Raw genomic sequence first — 23770 nt, forward strand, 5'->3', positions numbered from 1 at the left:
GTTTAGTACGTGGGGTTAGGATTGCAGCCTGATCCACCTTAATGGGTCTGACCTCCAAGACAATGTGCATAAGATTGTATGTAAATAAAGCATCCTAATGCCACATATATTCTTGTGTGTGTGTGTGTGTGTGTGTGTGTAAGTAAAGGTGCAGAGGATCCAGGTGGGAGGCAGCCATCCAAAACACATTTCCTGCCAAGGAGTCCCATTGAAGGCTACAATTCTAAACGCACTTGGAAATAAATCCCACTGTAATCCACTGGGTTTACTAAGTAAATTCCTCAGGATCAGGGTGTTAATAAGCTATCCTACTCAGGATAACAGTGGGAGGCAGTTGACTCATTCAAAATCCTGCTGGATTGTATCTATGGCAATATTTAATTTTGCAAAACTGGCCAGGTGGAAAGGAAAGGGAACTTACTTCCATGCAAGCTATGTTAAAAATCAGGGAGTCAAGAGGAGCTTGGGAAAAGAGTAACCGGCTCCTTATTCGAAAGTGGTACAGGAGGAACCCCCGGCGGCCGAAAGCCTTCGTGAGCCCCAGAAAACCGAGCGAGCGAAGTTTATGATCTATTGCGGTCCCCCACCCCACCCCCAACCTGCCCGGCGCACAGCAGCCGCGCAAGAGCTAATTTCATGCGCGGAAGCATGAAGCATGAAGGAACTGGAGGGGTGGGGAGATAGAAACTGGTCCTTGGAGAATGGGACCATCCTAGAAGCCTTACAGGGAGTATTTGAGGGGTGGGGTGGAATAATAATAATAATAATAATAATAATAATAATAAAGTTAAAGGGAGCCTGGAAGCAGAGCGAGTTCAGACCCAAGCGGGCTTTTTCAGGAGCTCTAAGGAAGAAAGCGAAAGGAGCTACAGAACCGAGCGAAGCTCAAACTCCCAGGGATGCAACACCATCATCTGCAGAGCCGCAGCCAAGTCAACGCCGCTGGAGAGGGAAAGACTTCGCTCGCTGGAAGGGGTGCAAGCATACAAGCATCTCTCCCCCCCCCGCCTGATCTTGATCCCAGCCGAGTGGGAGATTATAGTTATTTTAAAAACAAACAAACAAAACAAGCGAAGCGCAAGATCGTCCCAGGGGCAGCTGGTCTGCAGGAGTCTTAAGTGAAGTTTGCGCTACTTTATCCAGACACAGAGCCGTCCCAAAAAAGAGAGAGGTGGGGTGACACAGAAGAGGTGGTACAAACCATGCAAGTCAGACGCCTTACCTCCTTCGGCTCCCACTGCCAGGACCTTAGCAATAGGACATAATCCCGAGACGGTGAGGACGGCGAAAAGGAGAAACTCGGGCATGGTCGAGGGAGGGGAGTCTCGCGTCCTCCTGCTCCTGTTTCTCCTCCAGGCTGCTGCTGCTGCTGCTGCTTGCTGCTCTTCTTCGCCCTCTTTGGCCGCCGCCGTTGCTCGGTTGCACCCTTCGCTTCAAATAAAAAAAGAGAAAGAAAGTCACTGAGCGGCAGCAGCAGCGGAGCCGACGACGAGGAGGGTGGCAGGCAGGCTGGCTGGCTTGCAAGAGAGCAGCGCGATTGGCAAATGTCACGGGGGTGGGATTGTGCGCCAGGAGCCCAGGCTGCGCTGCCTTGCCTCGCCTCGCCTGCCCGCCTTCTCCGCTGCTTCCAGCAGGATTACGAGGTGGATGTGTGAGAGAGCCGCTTGTGTGTCTCGACTTCTCAATGCAGAGTACGTCTGATCTTACATCACGCAAGAGGGGCAGTCAGAAAGAGAGAGAGAGAGAGAGAGAGAGAGAGAGAGAGAGAGAGAGATGCCAGAGGATGGGAATCTCACTGATTAATCACGGAAGCCGCCATCCTCCAGCTTGGGTGTCCACATAAATCATATCTATTACTTAGTAAGAGGCATTTAACACAACAAGAAGCACACCGCTTCAAATGGAAAGCCCTACAAATCAGACCGAGGCGGTTCAGCGAGGGGAGAGGAAAGTCAGCCGTCCACGGATCCCTTTGGGATCTAGGTGCGAGAGAGAATAGATCTGGGTGGACAGAGAGGGAGAGGGAGAGCGCTCACTCGCTCGCCTCCAGCAACAAAATCGGGCGACTGCCTTCCTTCCTTCCCGGGAATAGGAGCGAGCCGTCTAAGTATCCCAAAAGCCAACACAGGCAGGCAGGCAAGAATGGAGCCTTTTGGGAAGGGAAGCAAAGTCAGCTCGTTTTTCTGGTTGGGAAATTGGCGAAATGGCAAAGGAGGGGAGGGAGCGACGGAAGAGAGAACCCAAAGTTCTCAAAGGCAGCGCTGCTGGACCCCTTGCAGAATGTTCATTTCCATTGCAAATTGGCATGTAGGATCGGGTCCTGCTGAGTGACTCAACAAAAAAAAAGGTTTCTCACCTAGGAGAGGCCGAAACTCCAGATATGCTTAACAGTCCAAAAAGAAGCGGCGAGAGAATAGGGCAGCTTAATTAGGATGTATTACCTCTCCAATGCAGTAAGTGGAAGCAACTGGCTTCAGATTAGTGTCAAACTGCTCTTTAAAAAGTTAAGCGCTATCTCATACAGGGCTGGGCAGATTTCAGGCTTGTAGGGTCTACTCTACTAGAACCCTCAGGGCCACCAAACGGAGATACATGCAAAGTCGGGGCTAGCTCCTCCCTTTGTACATTATGTTAAGAATTAGGGGACTTCTAGAGTTGCCATATTTTGAAGACCAAAAAAGGGGGCATATTTTCCGACTTCTACTTTTAACTATGGATTGCTATGACAACTCTCATTTTACGTACCCATAAAAAACAGGATGTGCATGTTCGACCCGCTAATTTGTAATCAGTACTAAAACCAGTGCATTTTCACTACACCACCCACGCTGCCACCTTGACCCTCCCAGTAAGTAGCAGTGACTCACCTGTTGGGAGGGCAGGTAAGCGTCTCCAACCCATGACACCATCTGCTACTGGGCAGAACATTACATTTGTTCAATTGCATCATTACTTGCTTATCCCCAAGTTACTGGGTTACTCCTAATAACATATTTTAAGATGCAGTGCATAAGAGGCCAACCACACATGGTCTTCAGCGTAGTTTATGTAGCCAAGGATAGCCTTGCTAAGTGTCTGGTGCACTGGTGATCGCAACAGTTGGTTACTGTATTGCCCTTCATATGAGACGGCTGTTAAATTTGCCAGAAACCTGCAACTAATACAGAACGCAGCAGCTAGCTTAACTGAGTTATGTGCCTGACTGTGGCACGCAACACCATTGCTAAAGGAAGTGTACTGGCTGCTGCTTTGCTATTAAGCCAGGTTTAAGGCTCTGGTATTAACCTAAACAACGTGGAACCAAGAGAATGCCTTCTCCCATACAGAGCTGACCAGTTGTTAATATAATCTGCAGAGGTCCTCCTGATTGTGCCACAGCCTCCAAACATCCATCTGGCATCAACCAACACCCTTTCTTGGGGGTACCTGCTCTCTTGAATGGTATCCCCATGCTAATTTTTTCTCTCTCTCTCTTTACCATGGCTTTTGCTTTCTACCATTACCAGCTGTTTACTGTCTACTTGATTATTATATAGACATTACATTTTATTATATTGTTGTACACTGCCTTGACATGCCCATATAACAGCTGGTATATCAATATTTTAATTTAATTGATTAAACATTGTCATGACTGCCATTCCATTGATATTTTAATGATAAATCATGGGTATCATGAAATATAATGATGTACAATCGTGACAAAGACACGGTTCTCCCCAGTTCCATTGACCTGAATAGAAACTCATTCACCTAGGTAATTCTGTTCCAAGCAGCCCTGAATAAGAACACCCTGTACCTATTTTCATTTTCAATTTATAAGGCGGGGTCAAGTGTCCTAAACTGATGTGTACAAGAAAAATGATTAAGAGCTCTCTCCCCAGCCACCTGTGTCCCCTTCCCAATCTGCTCTGGCAGGAAACCTAGAACAGAGGGCACACAAAAAGAGAGGCAGACAAAATTATGCTGTGAGAGCAAAAGTCTTTCCACAAACAGAATGACCTCAGTGGATACAGTCCCTTAGATGAGGAAACTGGAGACTCGTGCAAATAGTGCATTAGATAATTCTGCATATGCAAGAGATATTGACAAAGAAAATGGCTTAGAAACGGAAGACACAACCTATTCTTGTTTGAAATGAATAACGTGATAAGTAGACTAGATAGAAGGCTAGTTTAAAAAACTCATCATGTGGCTTTGGCCAAGTCGCACCTGAGTTACTGTTATATGCATCCTAAGTATGCCTAAAGGGGGGGGGAGCACCTTCATATTAGGGCTTATCCCCACTTACCTTTCCTCTGCTCTTTCCAGACATGGTCCACACTTTAAAGCTCTGTGTCCAAGCACTCCTCCCTCCCTCCATTTTTGCTCTAGAGCTTTCCCCATGAAAATCTGCTCTTTAAAGTTCAATCAGAGCAAATGGCAGTCTGCTGAAAACCCAAATTGACGTTTGAGTGCTAAAGAGTGGTTTTTCATGGGGAAAGCTCTCAGGCAAAAAAGCATACAACAACAACGCTTGGACACAGAGCTTTTAAGCACAGGCATGTGCCTGGAAAGAGTGGACAAAAAGTAAGCACGGATAAACCCTTAGTCTTCATGACACATGTATTCTTTAATTTTGATGATGAGGTTTGAAGGGCCATGTGGTGTTTCAAGGCCCCACTCCAAAGTTTAATGAAAAGTTGATGCTTTTATTTTTGCAGCTTGTGTAGTCAATTTTATCACTATTGGAATGACTGAGATAGCTGGAGAACTATGTACATCAAGGTGATCTTTTAAATATCCTGCTTAATATTTTAGTTATTCTTCATGTCTGTAGATGCTTAGACCAGAACCATGCAAGTGCAAAAGAACAATATTTACACAGTATGCAACGTATCCACTTTCTTAACATTACTACAAATGATATTAGAGGTCAATAGTGCCCTATAGGTATACAAAGCCCCTCCACAAGCCTCAATTTTTTTATTTTTTGGGTTACCAGTGAAACTGTTGTTGTCATTGCCCCCCCCCCCCGCAATAGCTCTTTGCAGAATTACTAATTTTGCTTTTTGGGTCATTTTGACCCCAATTACAATGCTCTTTCTCACTGCTTTGTGCCATCTGAGAACATTGCAGCTGATAAACAATGCCATTCAGTGGAAGATGTCCAATAAGAAAGTATATCATCCAAATCATCAAAGCAGGCATAAAATTGTGGCTGTTCTCCAGTTCCAAAATACTGTATGCTTTATGATGCTAACATATATAAGAGGAAGGAAGATGATCCAGTAGCTCAAAATCTAGGACAGATAGTGGTTGAGAAACTAACTACACATTTACAGGGTTCTGGACTAGCTGTAATAACTGATGACCTTTTCACCAATGTGCCACTAGTCTTCTGTTGGCACACGGGGGGGGGCACACACACCAAGCAAATCATTCAACTGCATTTCCAAAAAGGTGTCCACATACACTTTCATATGCACAATCAAAATGGTGGTTGGAAGTTCATGATGGTACGGACATTTTAAAACTCATCACTGCCTAGTAGACCCGGTTCTAGAGTTGGTAAATCTTGAGTAGGGTCTAGGGACATAGCCATTTTGCCTGGGATGTTGAGAGGCCCAGCTTCAAAACTGGTAGAGCCTAAAACTATTGGCACCAAGAAGAGCAGTTGCTGGGAATCACTAGTTCAGAGAGTGCTGTTGTGCTCAGGTCCTGCTTTCAGGCTTCCCATAGACATCTGGTTGGCCACTGTGAAAACAGGACATTGGGCTAGGTGGGTCACTGGCCTGATCTAGGAGGCTCTTCTTGTGTTCTTATGTCATCTCTCTTGGTGGCTGGGGCAACTAATAAGTTGTGTGGGGTATAAAATAGTAAAATGATCATTATGGAATGGGATGTCCCTATTTTCATCGGAGAAATGTTGGAGGGTATGCAATGTGTTTTATGTTTTTTAAACAAAAATCAAAACAACAACAACTATGGAGTCAGTTAGCCTGCACACACTGGTCTTGTGGCTATGTGCATTGTGGGATATTATGGACCCTGATGATTTATTTGCTTCAATATACTAAAAAAAGGGGAAAAGGAAAACATGTCAATGAAGACATGTTTTTTTCTACTTGTAAATAGAGTCATGCTTACCACCAGAACTCAAATGTTTTATTTTTATGGCTTTCTTTGGATACATTTGAACCTAAAAAACAAAACTAATTGATTTGGGGTTTTTTTCCCCCTATTGATGAAGATTCCTCTATGTGCTAATCCTTTTACAGGTAACATATATCATCACAATGATCATTCCATGCTGTGAATATAGAGAAGGATGATCAAAGCCACACACAAGAGATGCCTATAGCATGAGGAATATGCAATTTGCTTATTGGCAAACTGGCTCTAACAAATCAATCTGTACTGAAGAACTGCTTTTACTAAAACATATTCCCAAACATCTAAAACCTTATTACTGTTTGGTTTCCCCCGTTTTTGTTTTTCCCCTGTGTATTATTTCTATCATAAAATAGCTCAAATTGTTAACATTAGAGTAAAAGAGTATTTGAAAAACCCATTGATCTTGCTTTCTATATTACACATACATCCAAATGTATTAATATGGGGGGGGGGTCATTTAGGGAAAAACAGCTTAAATGAAAGTCAATGGAGTATTTACAGGAAGTCAGGTGTCAATACACAATATGCTCCAGGAATTATAAATAAAAATGCAATTATGCGTAAGTAATCATTTGTCAAACAACCATCCATAAATGAAGCATGGTTAAAATAGTGTCATAAGGAGATGGTAATTATCATAGAAGCCTGGTTTTAATATATAGGCCATCGAACAAATAAAAGTTGACCTTTATTAAATCACTTTCCCCCTCAATTTCATTTCCATTAAACATTATTCACTATGAAGTCACATCTATGTAATGAAACGAAACTACATTAACTATATAGATCAGAAGTGCAAATATGTTTGAATAATGTCCATTTTAATCTTTTCACCATTAATAAATCAGCACCTAAACCCTATAAATTGCCTGATGTGCCTGGCAAACATGGGTGACTTTGACTGTTCATACATTGTACTAAAGCTGAACTTTATGTGAAGTAAGCTGGTTGCAAATAGAACATATCCTATGTTAATGATAAATCAAATTAGATATTTAAGCGTTACTGAAATATATCAATTAGGAAAAACTAATAACCAATGGTAACTTTGGGCTATGGATAGCCAGTCACCACCAGCATACTTTCAGGCAATGCCTAATACCACCATAAAAGTAACAGAAACATGCTGGAGAGCTGGGGTGTATTTAAAGTACATTCCACATTCTGAAAAGGAAACTCATTTTAATATATATATATATATTTAAAAATGAAACTAAACAAATAAAATAAACACTGTAAATTTTAAGAAATAAAAGCAAAGTTCAGTTTACTCCATCAGCTGTGCAAACTTTGGCAGTCAAAAGAAACCCAAAGAAACCCAAAGGAAAATCCAAGCTTCATTCATTCTCCATTTGCAGGCACACAGTTTAGGCTGTACCCACTGATGGAGGAAGAGGAGTGCAGGGAAATTGCACCGCCCCCGGCAGCGCGATCCCGGTGGGGTTCCATCATGGCTTCCCCCCCTGCACTAGGTGCCCCGCCCCCACAGGCTGTGCTCCCCGCCCCCGCCTGCTCTCTGCCCCCCCGGTGCTGGAGCATGAAGCTCCGCCACTGGCTGTACCTATACACCTTAGAAAGAAAATCCCAGGATTCCATTGTTAGCTGACCAGCAGCCACAAAGGACAAGTTTAGCAACTTGAATTATATTTGTAAATTTATCAAGCATCTTCCAAAGTGGTGGCTGAACAAACCAAAAGAATGATTCTCCAGAATGCCATGGATTTTAAAATAGTCACCTATAATATGAATTGGTCTTTATTTATTTGTATAGATAGCATTCCTCAAGCTACTTATTTTGGAATGGTTCCATTTTGTTCTTGTTTTTGTGATCTAGGGATGGAAAAGTTCATGACCACCTATACTAGAGCTCATTCATATAAAGGTACTCAGGGCCCAGTGGCGTAGCGTGGGTTGTCAGCACCCGGGGCAAGGCAAGTAATTTGCGCCCCCTAACCCGTGGATTTTAGCACTCGAGTGCGAGCGCGCCCCCCCCAGATGTTGCGGCCGGTGCGGCCGGCCCCCCCTGCACCCCCCACGCTACGCCACTGGGGCTGGGGGCGAGCGAAGGAGCCAAAGACCCCCCCAAAGGCTCAGCAGGAATTTATTAAATTTATTGTTTGCGGAGCCCCCGCGGGCCGAGGCAGCCGAAGCCCCCTCCCCTCGGGCGCCTCCCCGCCCCCTCCTCTCCTTGGGCTGTAGGTGGAGCCCGCGCTCCGAGGCGCTCCAGATCCGGGCTTGGCGAGCGCCTCTCCTCCTCCCGGCCGGGTCCGGGGGCTTCCAGCCGAGCTCCGTCCTCGCCCCCCCCCCCCCGCGGCTGAGACTTGCGCTGAGAGCCGGAGCCAGCGGTGCCCCCTTCCGCCGGGAGACCCTCGCCCGCCCGCCGGCTTCCTCTCGGAGGGTTTTGGGGAGGGCAGGGCGCGTCGAGGCCCCTCGGAGCTCTCCTCCCTCCCAGTCGGCAGAAGCAGTCACCGCCTGTGGCTGGGCCGAGGGGATGGCGCCGGCGTCGGCATCGGGGTGCGGAGGCTGCCGGTGCCCGGCCAGGCGTCGGTGGCGGCGTCGGCTCTGCTGCAGCGGCTGCTCCTCCTGCGAGCAGTGAGTGGAGCGCAGCCGCAGCGGCGGCGGCGGGGGGTGGGGGTGGGCGCGCGCTAGGGCGCAAGGCTGGCGGTGGCGGCGGGGAGCCCGGCGAAGGAAGGAACTTGTCCCTTCCCTCTGGACTCGCGCCCCCCCCCAGACGTTGCGCCCGGTGCGGCCGGCACCCCTGGCACCCCCCACGCTACGCCACTGTCAGGGCCGGCCCACCCATGAGAAAAGATGAGGCGATCGCCTCAGGTGGCAGGATCCATAGCATCAGCAGATCCTGATGTACATTTTCATTCCTTGCTCCTGATACAGATCTTCACTCACCCCTTCTTCCCTGGCATAGGGGGAATGTCATTTTGCAGTTCGCCTCAGGTGGCAAAATGTTTTGGGCTGGTCCTATAGTATTTTTTGACTCAGACACTGGCAATTACCAGTTAGACCACGGAAAAGAAAAACAGGTCCCTTGGGGCTTTTTGTTTGTTTGTTTTTGGTCTTTCCTTCCATGAAACAAATAATCAGTACATTCAGCTCTTGACAGCACTGACCTTCCAGAAAGAGTGAGGGATACAAAAATACACACTATGGACATGCATACGTTCTTGTTGGTATCAGCTATCAACCAATCGTTGTGCACAGGTTAACTGTATATGTGGCAGAGTTTAGAAAAAGCGTAACAATAAAGATATAATAAATAATAAATAATAAATAATAAATATAATAATAATAATAATAATAATAATAATAATAATAATAATAATAATAATTTATTATTTATACCCCGCCCATCTGGCCGGGCCCCCCCAGCCACTCTGGGCGGCTTCCATAGAAACCAAAAATACAGTAAAATATCACACGTTAAAAACTTCCCTGAACAGGGCTGCCTTAAGATATGAGAATCTACCTCAGGATACTGTGACCTGATACTTTCCATTTCTTTCTTGTGAGCAACAGTAATGAGATTTGCTGGAGAGTATTCCTCTAAAGGGGGTTGGGAAACTGTCAATGGCAGAAAGTGCTTTTTATAGCCTTGCAACAAAGATTATAATTAAATAGAAAATTAACAAAGAAAACTAATGAAGAACAGAGGAATCAAAGCTACAAATGCTGTTCAAAACTAGTTTGTTCCTACACTGCATTATAACTCCTTCATCCTAATTGGTGTTATTAATACTGACAAGTTAAATAAATGAATTCATCAAGCTATAGAATATCATGAAATCTCTTATTGAGATAAATTAACAAAGCCGAACCAATCATTCTAACTCAACTAGTTTAAAGCAATACAAGAATATTAATTATCACCCAGAGTTAATTTTACATTAGCAATTATGGAACTGTTTTGATTTGCTTATTGAGAAATCAGTTCTATTGTATTATTTTGTTTTGCTGGCTGCATTATGCTGCTAACTAGTGATTCACCTGTTACCTGTCAGGTCACACTTTGAGAAGAAAGACAGTGGTTGTACATATCAAAGTTACTGGACTGTGTCAAAGGGGTGATGTATGCAGCTTCTGACAAGGAGAAGTTGGCCTGTGAAGCCAAGTTGCTAGGGAATGATATTGGCAGCATTTCTGGAAACAGCCCGGTGTCCTGCCCCATCCTTCCAGATATTAAAAAAGTTGCTAGGCAGCAGCTGACACAGGATGAGAAGGGTAAGAACAGCACTGAAGGGAGATAAATGTGGCGGGGGGGGGGGAGAGACTTCACTTGAGCTCTAAGGTTTCACTATGTATATATATTCTGTGTAAAGCAACCATCTCAAAATGACCAATTCAGAAAAACATTTGCTATGGGATTTTACTGATGGCATGATCTAGACATAAAACTCATATAAATGTGTTGTGATGAGCTGTTAATGTGCATTGGCAACAGCTGCTGACCAACTTCTGCAGGACTTTATTGGAATTTGCATTATGAGAAATAACTGCCGATCCTTAAGGATAAACTCACATCTCCCATTTGATTTGCTCATTTCAGTGTGTGTGTGTGTGTGTGTGTGTGTGTGTGTGTGTGTGTCTGTGTGTGTGTGTGTCTGTGTGTGTGTGTGTAAAATTCCCATCAATTTCTGAACTTTGGGAACCCAGCAGGATGAGTGCCAGTCATTTGACAATCACTGACTCGACTTTTTAAAAAGGATTTATACAATAGTTTAAGAGGTAACAGTTCGCTAGCAACAGGGAAGCACTTCAAACCGCTCCTGTGGTTAATGCCTTCAATATTCTAGCTGGTTGAATGGCCCAAAGTCCAGAAAAAGAACTTTGCAAGTTCTGAAAGTCATGTTCCCTTTTAAGCTTTTAAGCAATGGAAGACTGGGAAAAACTGTGACAGCTTTATTTGCAACATATCAAAACACTCATACTGATGAGTAAGTGTTACCATGTACAAATCCCAGGGTAACTCCACCACCATCCTCCAAGGAATTGTTCAAATCACAAACTACAAGGACAGTGAAGATCTGTCTAAACCTCCAAAGAGCTCCAAAAGATTCACAAAAGGCTACCTCACTCACAACATGGAAACAACCTGCTATTCCTAGATCTCATAAATACCCATTTGCTGACGTTTTAGGTCCAAAGTTTTATATAAACTCAGTAGCCTCTGGCTATAGTATGGGTCATAACAAACCTTCATTACTAACTTCAATTACTCATCTTGGAAAATGTTTCCATACAATCATGAAATATACTACTATTTAAACCCAATACTATGACCCAGTATTTCACACACCACCTTCTCCACCAACTATATTGGTCTTGCATAATCAGGGCCAAAAATGAAACAGTCTGAGCAGGATCTTATCATAAGCAACTTCCTGCTGCTGCTTGCTCATCTTAAGCAACTTCCTGCTGCCCATTTTCCACCAAAAAAAAACAACAACCCAAAACCAAAACAACAACCCAACTATTCTCCCCACTTCATTCTTTCCCCTTATACAGGGAAAAGTAGCTGCATGTAATTCAGAGTTAGGGAAATATTTGGAAGGGGAAGATTAAGCAACACTTTCCCTTCCACTGCTTCTTCAAGATATTCTCCATCCCAAGGATGCTTTTCATCTGCCTGCAATATCTATTTTGTTCCTCAGCTGTACCACACAGAAATATCTTAAGTAACACTAGAAGAAAAGTATCACGACAGGCACAGTCTCCATTATAAAAGGGTCAACAGACTATTGCACATGACTTTCCTGTCAATAAGGGGGGGGGAGAGAGAGAATGTCTGTTGGAGAGGAAGAACCAGGCATCTTTCCCCCACTTAGAAGAGCTAGGATGTTTCTTTAGCAGCAGCAGACACCCAAAGCAGACTGAAAAGGCTGATCTTTAAGTCCCCGCCACAAGCTAATGGGCTAATAGTTTCTTTAAAGGAAAGTCTGTGTTTTGAAGTGTTTTTAAAATCCACATACTGGTGTGAGTAAGAAGTCAATAGCACAGAGAGAACAGATCAGTATAAAGTTCAGTTTGAAGTCATCGCTGTGGAACTTTTAAAAATTTCATCAGTTCTTGCAGGACACCAAAATGCACGTAAGTGGTTGCTTTAGAAAGTCTCCTATTGACTTGAAAGTTAGGATATTTCCTGCATAAGAAATGGAGGGAGAGGGGCTGTGCTTATCCTTCCCAATAATAGGCAGCTTTTAAGGTAGCTGCATTATCTAATAGGGAATTGTATAAACAGTGTTTCCCCCCCCCCTAGAAAAATGGGAGAAGAGAATAAGAAATTAAATGGCAACAACACACATACAGATGGCACTTTGTATCAAATTATTTCTACTGGTTGACACCATGTATATGGTTGTGTTAGTTGCCAGTGCATTTCCAGGCTCAATTCAAAGTTCTTTAAAGCCCTAGAAGATTTGGGGCCCCACTTCCCAAATGAGCCTACCCAGGTTGTGAGGACATTCTGAGGACACTCCTCAGAGAGCCCCCTCCGACAGAAATTCTAAAGGTGGCAACAAGACTTCTGATTGATTACCGTATTTTTCGCTCTATAACACGCACCCGACCATAACACGCACATAGTTTTTAGAGGAGGAAAATCCGTAGGCATGCCACCCATAGGCATTTCCTCCATAACACGCACAGACATTTCCCCTTACTTTCTAGGAGGAAAAAAGTGAGTGTTATGGTGCAAAAAATACGGTACCTTCCCCTGGCCTACAGAATGCTCTTCTCAGGAAAGCTTGCCTGGCCCCCACTTTGCAATCTTTTCAGTGACAGGCAAAAAATTAATTTTCCAACCCCAGACATTTTTGCAATACTAACAGTTTTACTTGCTTTTAGTATGCTATACATAATAATAATAATAATAATAATAATAATAATAATAATAAATTTTATTTATATCCCGCCCTCCCCAGCCGAAGCCGGGCTCAGGGCGGCTAACAACAATAAAACAGTACAAAAGTACAACACAAACAACACTCTAAAATCATTCATTATAAAATTAATTAAATTAACACACACCCCTCCTTAATCTATGCCTAGATACTGTTTATTGCAGTTGCTACACCTTCGAATGTGGGTTCTCTGTGTGTTTTTCCAGGTTGGTTCACAAAGAAGGTTAGTGGTGTTGTTGAGTTTTTGTGTCTATGCATTCTACAAACTATATTGGGATATTTTGTGTTTTGTTTCACTAAAAGTCGCCTATAAGTTACTGCATAGGCATCATGTAAATGCAATATTAAAATGAGATTCCAGGAACAGCTTAGCCTTTTTCAAGCTTTCTCTCCACACAATTCTAATTGCATGGAGGGAAAGAGTGGACCATACTCCCCCTGCCCACAAGTAGAGCCACCCCATTGTCAATGTGTTGGGGGATTTGAAAAAGGGAGCCTGCTGTGCAGGATGGAATCTCTCCTATAACTGGACATTTGGGGGTTATTAGTAAATGGGAACCTCTTAGGGAGTAGTGACTAGAGAAGTATTCTGAAAGTTAACCCAGACAAAGTCCTGGTACTGGGCAGACTATCAGGCTTGGGTTTAAATCAGCTTTGTAGTTTGTGAGTACCCTAATACTCTTTTGCGAAGGTAGCATTGATACCAATGGGTGTGTTAGCTAGTTTGTCAATTATGAGACCTTGCTATGCTAATTCATAATCTGGTGGTCTCCAGATTAAAAAGGTAAAGGACCCCTGACAGTTAAGTCAGTCATGAACGACTCTAGAATTACGGTGCTTATCTCGCTTTACTGGCCGAGGGAGCCGATGTTTGTCCACAGACAGTTTTTCTGGGTCATGTGGCCAGCATGACTAAGCCACTTCTGGCAAAACCAGAGCAGCACATGGAAATGCTGTTTACCTTCCCGCCGGAGCAGTACCTATTTATCTACTTGCACTTTGACGTGCTTTTGAACTGCTAGGTTGGCAGCAGCAGGGACTGAGCAACAGGAGCTCACCCCGTCGCAGGGATTCGAACCGCTGACCTTCTGATCAGCAAGCCCTAGGCTCAGTGGTTTAGACAGCGCCACCTGCATCCCTAGGACTACTGTAAAATGCTTTGCATAGAGCTGCCCTTGAAAAGTTCTCCAAACTCCCAACTAGTGCAAGGGAGGGAAATGGCCAGCTTGCTTGATTCTTACCCACCCCTACAGGCCAAGTTTGACAGATGCTACCCACCTGTTAATCATATTGCATCACAATGACATCAGGTGACCCACTTTCCTTTGCCCAGGTGGTTTGAAACCAAGCCATGCAGGCAAAGGCACAGCACTGCAAAGCACACAAGCAAAGATCACAGCAATGCACAACCATCAGCTGGAGGTGTCTATGAGAAGCCCATGGGCAGGATACGAGTATTAGTGTTCTGCCACCTAAAAATTGGCACGTAGGAGTGCTGACACAACTTGGGTGTCCTTCCACTGTTGTTTTCCAAGCAGCTGGCTTTCTGAGGCATGCTGTCCCTGATTCTGGTGCTAGGATATAACCACCATTTGTTTTTATTTTATTTGAATATTCATAAACTATACTTTCATGGGAAATATAGCCAGGCATAATGTGCAACATAAAAATATAATTTAGCAATAACAGCTTCAGTAAAAGCACCAGTAGCATGTCAATAAAAACTGATAGGTAAAGAAGTCAAATACCAAACACCTTTCTGAACAGAACATGTTTTTAAAAAATGTCTAGAAGTAAGACTGTGCAGGAACTCCTCAGGGCAGGATCTGCCACACTAAAGGCTTGGACCCTGTTAAAGGCTGGCCACCAAAAGTGCCCCGTCAGAAGATCTCAGTGATTGAGGTGGAACATCGGGAATCATGCAGTGCTTAAGGTACTTTGGGTTTAGATTGTTTCAGGCTTTGTGAATAAACACAAGAAACTGGAACATAGTCTGGGTGCAAACCAGCAACCGTTCCCTCAGAAAAGGAGTAACATGTTGCATCCTGCAGCTTCTGGACCAGATGTAAGGGCATCTCCAGATAAAGCACATTACAATTACAGTAATCAAGACTTAAGGTTTATCATGCATAGACCACCATAGGCCTGATCTAGTAATGGTCACAGCAGGTGTAGCCAAAGCTGGTAGAAGGCACTTGTAGTCAGAAAGGCCATGAGGGCCTTTAGAGATAAACATGGATCAAGGAGTAACCCCAAGCTGTGAACCTGTACCTTCATCATGCAACCCCATCCATAACAGGCAACTGACCTATCTCCTGGCCATGGAAACCACCCACTAAACATGACTGTGGCTATTGATAAGTTTTGTCCCCCATGAACTTATTTAATCATCTTTTGGTGGCTTTCACCACATCATGTGGCAGGCAATATCATAGTTAAACTGTGTGCTTTGTGAAGTGCTTCCTTTTGCCTGTCCTGAATTTCCTGCTATCCACTTCATTGGATGACTCCAGGATCAGGTGTTGAAAGTTGGACAACAATGTGTGGGCACACTGATACCCTCTTCCATTCATTTTCTCACACAATATATAATTTTATAAACCTCTCCATGTCCCCCCATTGCTTACTCTTTCTCTGAACTAAAGAGTTCCAAATCTTCATTTTGTCACAGGGTAGCTCCTCTATTCCCCTAAGCGTTTTGTTTATCCCTATCTTGCCTTTTCCAGCTCTACTGCTGCACACCTATACACATTATTCCAAGTGTGGCCACACCACAGATTTGTATTAAGGCATTAGGATACTGGCACTTTTATTTCCACTCGCTTTCCTAATGATCCTTAACACGGAATTCACCTTTTCCGCAGCTTCTGTCACTGGGCCGATGTTATCAATTACCTGAGAGGAAGATGCCGAAGAAAAGCAGGGGGACAACTGAGCCTAGGAGGAGGTAAAAAAAGAAAATAAAACTGCAAAAACTGAATGTGTTGGGCAAAGAGACTGATTTCCTTTCTCATCCTCTCCAGTTACCCAAAATAGTAGGGATCCATTGACCTTCTGTCTATCCAATTGATGGGAGAAGACTTTTTTTTAAGGATGACCCTTAAAAAAAGCAAATACCCATTTGATTAGGAATGGTTCCAAGCAGCAAGCATAGTATTCTATTAGCTGACTCTGAAATCTGCTGAGGGGACACAAAGTTTGCTTAGTAATCATAATCCAGTTGGTGTGAATTAGGAAGTCAGCTGTACCAAGCAATGTAGCCTACTTTTTTAGGGATATAGACAAATGGGCGTACATCCCGTAGGGAGCTTCAGCTAAGAGGGAATGTGCCTCACTTTGGTAGCAGAGAAACAGACCTATAGCTCCAAGCAGCACTTCTTATCCTTTCTGTTTATTTCTCCACTTCCCCAGATGTAAGGTTTCCTTCTTCATTTCTTAGACAAGTCTTTCAAGGGGCTTTTGAGATTTTCCTTTTGAGCAAAATACACATCTGGCTGACTTGCAGTTTCCCCTATCATGTGTAGCCTTCCATCAACATCCCAATCACCTAGTCTTATGCCAGCAGAAATATTATCAACACGAGGAAGAAAATTGGGGAGGATATGAAAGAGTTCCTCTGAAGTTCTTATGACTGCTGAGCCCAGAATCATATACAGTGGCCACTCCTAGGTGACCCATTTATTGAACATTCACTTTTATTTGTTTGCACAAAGTTTGTGGGACGGTTAGATGGTGATGTAGGGTGTTTATGGAGCATTACTTCTGATCTGTTTGTGGAGAGGCTAGAAGACATTGCATCAAGCAAATATTATCCAATACTTTCTAGTTCATTTTTCCATCATCTTGCTTGCTGCAAAAAGTCTGACACTGTGTACAGTCTAGACCTTTAAAGCGCAATTGAAGCACATCTGCCCCCCCCCCCCGAATTATGGGCACTGCACTTTGCACCTCACAGAGCTACATGCAATGCTGTTTATATTTCACAGGTAATACACTTACGTTTAGGGCAAGAAGCATGTATTAATCCTGTAAATAAAAGACTATTTTCTGCCTTTAATTCATATACAAACTCAACATGATTTTTTCCCTCTTTTTTGAAAAGTATTTCTCCTTCTGGGATATTGTGGCCCAGCATCAATATCTTAATCACCTACCTTTTTAGTTAATTAGGCCAGAAGTTATCGCTTCTGTACCTGTAATGCTTTGCAAAATCCAAGATTCATTTTACTTTAGAGGAGGATTAATAGCGTTACGTGCTGCTCGGTCTTTCATTTTATAGAAGCTGTATCCAAACGGGTAAGTAAGATTGTATAATACACTGTTGCAAAGGGTGCTTTTAAAAGAACCTTCCTTAGGCCACACAGGTTTATGTATGCTTAGAGAAGGAACATGCATATGCTGGCAGCCAGGTGCAGGGCACTGGGTACTTCATCCTGATTAGGAATTAAAGCATATTAATCATAAAACCATCCAAAATAAAGGAGCATCTGGTTCAAGGCTTTTTTTTTATTTAAAAGAAATTCAATAAAGGGCACAAAAAAGGCAGTCCGAATTATCGTAGTGGCAACAGGATGCAGTGGCCAGAATATTTATTCCCTGACAAGAGAAGAAGAAGAAGAAGAAGAAGAAGAAGAAGAAGAAGAAGAAGAAGAAGAAGAAGAAGATGATTATGCCAGTCCTTAAGTCAGCAAGCTGCATAAAGATGATGGTGCCTTTCTGCAATCCAAAAAGTCCTAATACTCTGCATGAGACTAATAATTCTAAGTGGATCTAATTAGAAACCTAGTTCTGCATCGCCATTATTATTTTTAAAAAAGAAATGGTGTACAGATCGCTCTGTTCTCTGTTGCTTGGAATATAATCAAGATTCTGAAAGTCATTTGAATGTACCTTTGAAAATACCCCTTTCACGGGCAACAGTGCAAAAGCAGAGGGTGCAGCGCTAGGCTGTTTTACTCACTTTTGCTCCCTATATTAAAGGTAATGGGAAGGCATGCCCTAGGCCTGCCCCTTTCCATAGAAACATGATCTGACACTGCTAGGAGAAATGCGATTCTGTTTGTGATACTTGAGTGACCCCTATAGGATACTTCTCAAATTATTGCTTGAACTCAACAGTGCAAAAAGACTGATAAGTTTACACCACGGAAGATTGGATTGTTACACCCCAAACAAATAGAGGATTGCAGGGGATATGTTCGGGAATCCTTCACTTCTATCCTGCTTCCCCAGGGGATAGTCAATATGTATGCTTTGTTTCTCGCAGTGGGAATTTTAAAACCATGCATAATACTGGCGAGGAGGAGGATTTTTTAGGCGAAGGTTGTAATCTCATGCAAAGGAATGAGTCTTGAACTCATCGCAGTTTACATCTGATTAAACAGGCAAAGAACAGGACAGTATTATTATTATTATTTTAGCCTATTATAATTTTTTCATTGAAGAATAATATTTTTCAAAATGCAAACAAAAATCAAGTTCAGGCTTTTTCTACACGTGCATATTTCCCAGTTTATAAAAGTTTAAGGTAAGTTATGCAAATATCCTCAGGCCTATGCAAATGCGTGCAAACTCTTCCACAGCAAGTTTCTGTTGTTTTCACCTTTTCCTCCACAACCTGCTTGTAGCTTCTGCACATATGCTTCCCTGCTCCAAATATCTAATGATCAGACTGTTTCAATATTTAATTTCTACATATTGACATTTTCTCACAAAACTCAGGTGCACCTATTCACCTTCCGATATGTTTTATGCCGTGTGCTGATAAGAAGAGGCTGGAATAATCTTGAGACAGGTCCATAAATAGCACAATTGCTAATATACAGGTTAGGTTTGTTTCAGGTACTTTGTTGTTGTTGTTTACTATTGCAACTCTTTTGTGCATCCTATCTTTATTCTTAAAATTAAAAGAATAGATCAACAGAGTTATGCATGAAGAGGGGTGGGGCAATGGCAAGAGAATGCACAATAGTGATTCAGCCCATAACAGCCTACACAAAGTGTTTCATTACTATTAAGATACTCATATTTTTTTCCAAGGAAAAGTTGATGGTATGATTTATTTATTTATTTTTACACAGCATGCAGGAAAAATAAAGAAATGCTCCATCACCATGCAGCTGCTTTTGGCAAACAATGACCCCCCCCCCATCCCAGTTTAATTGTGTGTGTGTTTAATAGCTCTGGGAATCCATGTTTTTAAATTTCATGGAATAGCTGTGCATTTTCAGATATAAATTATTATTATGTTGCTTCTTCCAGGTTGGGACATGTGTGACTTGTAAATTAAGGAATGGTTTATTTCTATGGTTTATCACACACATTCGTATTCAACTCTATCACTTTAACCCCTTCCTGTATATTATTTCCTGTATATATATATTTTTTGCCCCGTCTTCTGAATTGCAGCAGGAGCAATCACCACAGGAGTGCAGCCAGAGGGAAGGAAGTGTTTAGCTCTTTCCCAACACAATGGTCCCACTACAAGTTGCTCCAGCCTAAAAAAACAATATATGGAGCTGGGTAAAGAGTGATTTATGTCCTCCTTCATTACAGGGTATTAAAAGTTTGGGAGCTAAATTCCTGTTCCACTTCTAGCTTAAAGCAGAAAAACAATGAACTGTAGCTGGTGGTCCACAGCACATCCATGGCACAAATGGATTACAACATTCAGAGGCATGCAACTTTCAATGGGTGGCTGTGTTTTGGTTTTTTGTATTATTTTAGCAATTGTGAAATAGGTAGGTTTACCTTTAAATATGAACCGAACCAAATTTCTCCCTCTATCCCCAGGTTAAGTAAGGCCTCACCAATCGCACCTTATTTTTACTTGGGTGGTAAATTTATGGCATGCTTCCCAGATATTTTCTTTTAAAAACTAAAAATCCCCATCCCCCCCCCAAGAAAAACCTACACAAAGTAAGTGACCTTGTCACGGAGACACCTAGACTAGGCTTCTTCTCACCAACATATCTGGCTGGCTGGCTGGTGCTCCCTCTCCCCACCCCCCACCCTCTGTGTGTGTGTTTCATGTGCAGGAAGTTTTGTATAGTTTAATCATGCCAGCTGCCACCTACAGTCTAAAGTGGTACAGCACAGGAAGATTACTGCTAGAGAGCAGCCTAGGCAAACTTTCTGGGGACTGCAGTCTCCGGTGCTACAGCTGCCTAAACACCTGCACTTAAAGCTACCTCGGAAAATCATTTTGCGTGACTCTGGATAGAGGAATAACATATACAGTGGTACCTCGAGTTACAGATGCTTCAGGTTACAGACTCCGCTAACCCAGAAATATTACCTCAGGTTAAGAACTTTGCTTCAGGATGAGAACAGAAATTGCGCAGCGGCGGTGTGGCAGCAGGAGGAGGCCCCATTAGCTAAAGTGGTGCTTCAGGTTAAGAACAGTTTCAGGTTAAGAACGGACCTCCGGAACGAATTAAGTACGTAACCAGAGGTACCACTGTACATTTAAATCACTAAGATTCCACTTTAAACTGTCATAGTTCCCCCCACAGAATCCTAGGAACTGTAATTTTTAATTGTTGTTAAAGGTAAAGGTAAAGGTACCCCTGCCCGTACGGGCCAGTCTTGACAGACTCTGGGGTTGTGCGCCCATCTCACTCAAGAGGCCGGGGGCCAGCGCTGTCCGGAGACACTTCCGGGTCACGTGGCCAGCGTGACAAAGCTGCATCTGGCGAGCCAGCGCAGCACACGGAAACGCCGTTTACCTTCCCGCCAGTAAGCGGTCCCTATTTATCTACTTGCACCCGGGGGTGCTTTCGAACTGCTAGGTTGGCAGGTGCTGGGACCGAGCAACGGGAGCGCACCCTGCTGTGGGGATTCGAACCGCCGACCTTTCGATCGGCAAGCCCTAGGCACTGAGGCTTTTACCCACAGCGCCACCCGCGTCCTTAATTGTTGTTAGGAGATCCTTATTCCCCTAACAAGCTTACAATTCCCAGAGTTCTCTGTGAAGAGACAGCGATTGTTAAACATGGAGGGCTCATCCATACTATCTTTTCCATGCTTCCCAGTCCGTCTCTGAGCACTTTTTCCTGGAGTATCCTAACAACTCTCAGCACCCTTAACGAACCACAGCTCCCAAAATTATTTGGGGGAAGCCATGACTGAGGTATAATTTTTTTTAATGTATGGCATGACTGTGGCTTAAGTAATATTTAGGGTGACATGTATTACACATTGTACTCATTTTCTTTCCCCCCTCAAGCCTTCTTCTGCTACTCGGTTTTAAAAACAAATATTCAAGAAACAAAATGCTTCTGATTTTATGTTAGTGGTACACTATGAGGATAAATGCTACTCAAATGGCTTCCTTTGTTTTGAGCAAAACATAGTTTGCGGGCATAGAAATTGCAGCTATCCTTGCAAGAAGACCACTGAATAGCAGGAAGTTTACAGAAAGGTGGTTATTAAAGGCAGCAGGTAGAGAAGGGCGGAAACCTCCAAATGTGCAGGAATATGTTTCAAACCAGGGACGCGGGTGGCGCTGTGGGTAAAACCTCAGTGCCTAGGACTTGCCGATCGTATGGTCGGCGGTTCGAATCCCCGCGGCGGGGTGAGCTCCCGTCATTCGGTCCCAGCTCCTGCCCACCTAGCAGTTCGAAAGCATCCCTAAGTGCAAGTAGATAAATAGGTACCACTTTATAGCGGGAAGGTAAACTGCGTTTCCGTGCGCTGTGCTGGTGCTGGCTCGCCAGAGCAGCTTCATCATGCTGGCCACGTGACCCGGAAGTATCTTCGGACAGCGCTGGCTCCCGGCCTCTTAAGCGAGATGAGCACGCAACCCCAGAGTCGGTCACGACTGGCCCGTACGGGCAGGGGTACCTTTACCTTATGTTTCAAACCAAGGCATTTCAAATAAGAGTCTTAATATAAAACAATGAAATAATGAAAACATACAAAATAACAAGCACAAAACTTAGCAATTTTCACAAAAGACAGTAAAAACTATAAACCAGGACAACCAAATTATGGCATTTTGATCATATTAAAGTACAAAAGAACCACACCTCAAAACCTAAATAATGGATATCAATAGCAGTGAAAAGAGAAAAAAAAAACAGTCAGATATGGCCTCAAATAGACAATACTTGAAAAATGCATTGCTTTTGCTGGAAAAGGAGAGGATAAACTAACCTCTTAGTTCATGAGCTTAGTTCCTCAGCTTCCAGCCTAGCCTGCATGAGTTTGCTAAATCACTGCCAATAATGGGGTGGGAGAAACCCTGAGGAACCACAGGTGTGGCTCGTATCCAGAATCTGTAAGCTTCCAATTGCCATCCTAATTATGCCTGCAAGGAAAGGAGATTAACTCTTTAGTTGCACTGAGAGACTTCCAAGTAGCGGAATGAGAATGCAAGAGAATCCAGCTCATTTTTGTTTTTCACAGGAGCTATCATGATGAGCTCCAGAAGGCATCATTATGCCACTGAGGTAAACAAGGAAGGAACTCCTTGAGAGAAGGTTGTAGGTTCTCTGATAAGCATATCCTGTTACTTTCCGCTCTCTCCTAGCTTTTCTTCTCCCACCCACTAAGTAGTTGAAGAAGAGAAGATGCACAACTGACACACATTCATAGTAAGTGGATCTCCATTTTAGACAAATTAGGGTAGCCCGAGAGAAGAGAGGACAGGGTTGCTGCACTTTTAATGGTTGGATAGGAAAATAAATTTCATCAGCTGTCATTTGCAGCCACACCTTATGGACTGCCATTTTCTTCACAACTATCAAAGATGCAAGAGTCCTGTCCTTTTTGCAGCTGGACACCTAAGGCTGATACTACCACTGCCACCTTTGAAAGATACACCCACACACCTCTCACTATTTTTCATCCAGACAAGAAAGCAGCATTACCAGAGTGCAAGAACACATTTTAGCCTGGCAAAAACACTCAATGTGTGTGTGTGTGTGTGTGTGTGTGTGTGTGTGTTTGTGTTTGTGTACAAAGCAGGACTGGGGAGGGGTGTGGCCTGGCGAGAAGAGGTGTGGCTGTGGAGAGGAGAGTCCTGAGGGATAGACAGGGAGAGTTGTGTGACTTAGAAAGAGCCCCAACAGCCACATGAGGGCTGGGTCTATATTCACTCTTTATTTTTATTTATTTTTATTTTTTGCTTTTTTGAGTTTTAAATTGGTTACTCATATACATATTCCATTCACTCTTTAACATATATTGTACACATATAAAAACCAAACAACAATATTTCTACACTCTTTAAATGGATTTGGTTTCTCAGTTCACTTTCCTTTTCACTTATTTCACAGGTAGAACTCTGTAGCGTCCTCTGGTGTCAGATTTTTAATAATGCATTATTTACATTTATCAAAACCCTTTATAAACTCATTTTTAGTGTTAAAAACCACAAGTGTAGATGAGTCCCAAGACCATGGGCCTGAGGTTACCAATCCTCAAGTTTGTTCAAAAACTGTGGGTACTGAATATAGCAGTTCACAGAAGTGGATTTGAGTTATGTACTCAGGAACCTTGAGGATCTCTGTTGGTGCCTGTATCTATTGCCTCATCCAGTATATCTTATACATAGCCCTGCCTGCTTTTCCGGCCCCACAACACTGTTCAGAAGTCAGAATGAGGCTCATTCCACCCTATTGGGATTAGCCTTAGTATTCTGTTGTTGCATCAACAGCTTTCCAAGCGAACTTTCACCACACATAAAGCCAAGCTAGCTA

At 43.3% G+C, this 23770-nt stretch overlaps 1 protein-coding gene across 7 annotated transcripts in view; it reads right to left on the reverse strand.

Annotated features, from left to right (window-relative positions):
* Positions 1–1713, reverse strand: part of LRP1B (LDL receptor related protein 1B) — a 748913-nt gene extending 747200 nt beyond the window's left edge. For 3 of the 7 annotated variants that reach the window (XM_053405869.1, XM_053405860.1, XM_053405841.1), the window contains exon 1: positions 1223–1702. In XM_053405869.1, the coding sequence (XP_053261844.1) occupies positions 1223–1307 (85 nt within the window). In that variant the 5' untranslated portion in view covers positions 1308–1702. Of the gene's footprint in view, positions 1–1222 lie in introns of all 7 variants that reach the window. The other 4 variants (XM_053405889.1, XM_053405897.1, XM_053405851.1 and 1 more) reach the window with 3 other exon arrangements.
* Positions 1714–23770: the final 22057 nt, after the last annotated feature.

This window comes from Podarcis raffonei, chromosome 1 (genome assembly GCF_027172205.1).
Source record: "Podarcis raffonei isolate rPodRaf1 chromosome 1, rPodRaf1.pri, whole genome shotgun sequence".
Classification (NCBI taxonomy): domain Eukaryota; kingdom Metazoa; phylum Chordata; class Lepidosauria; order Squamata; family Lacertidae; genus Podarcis; species Podarcis raffonei.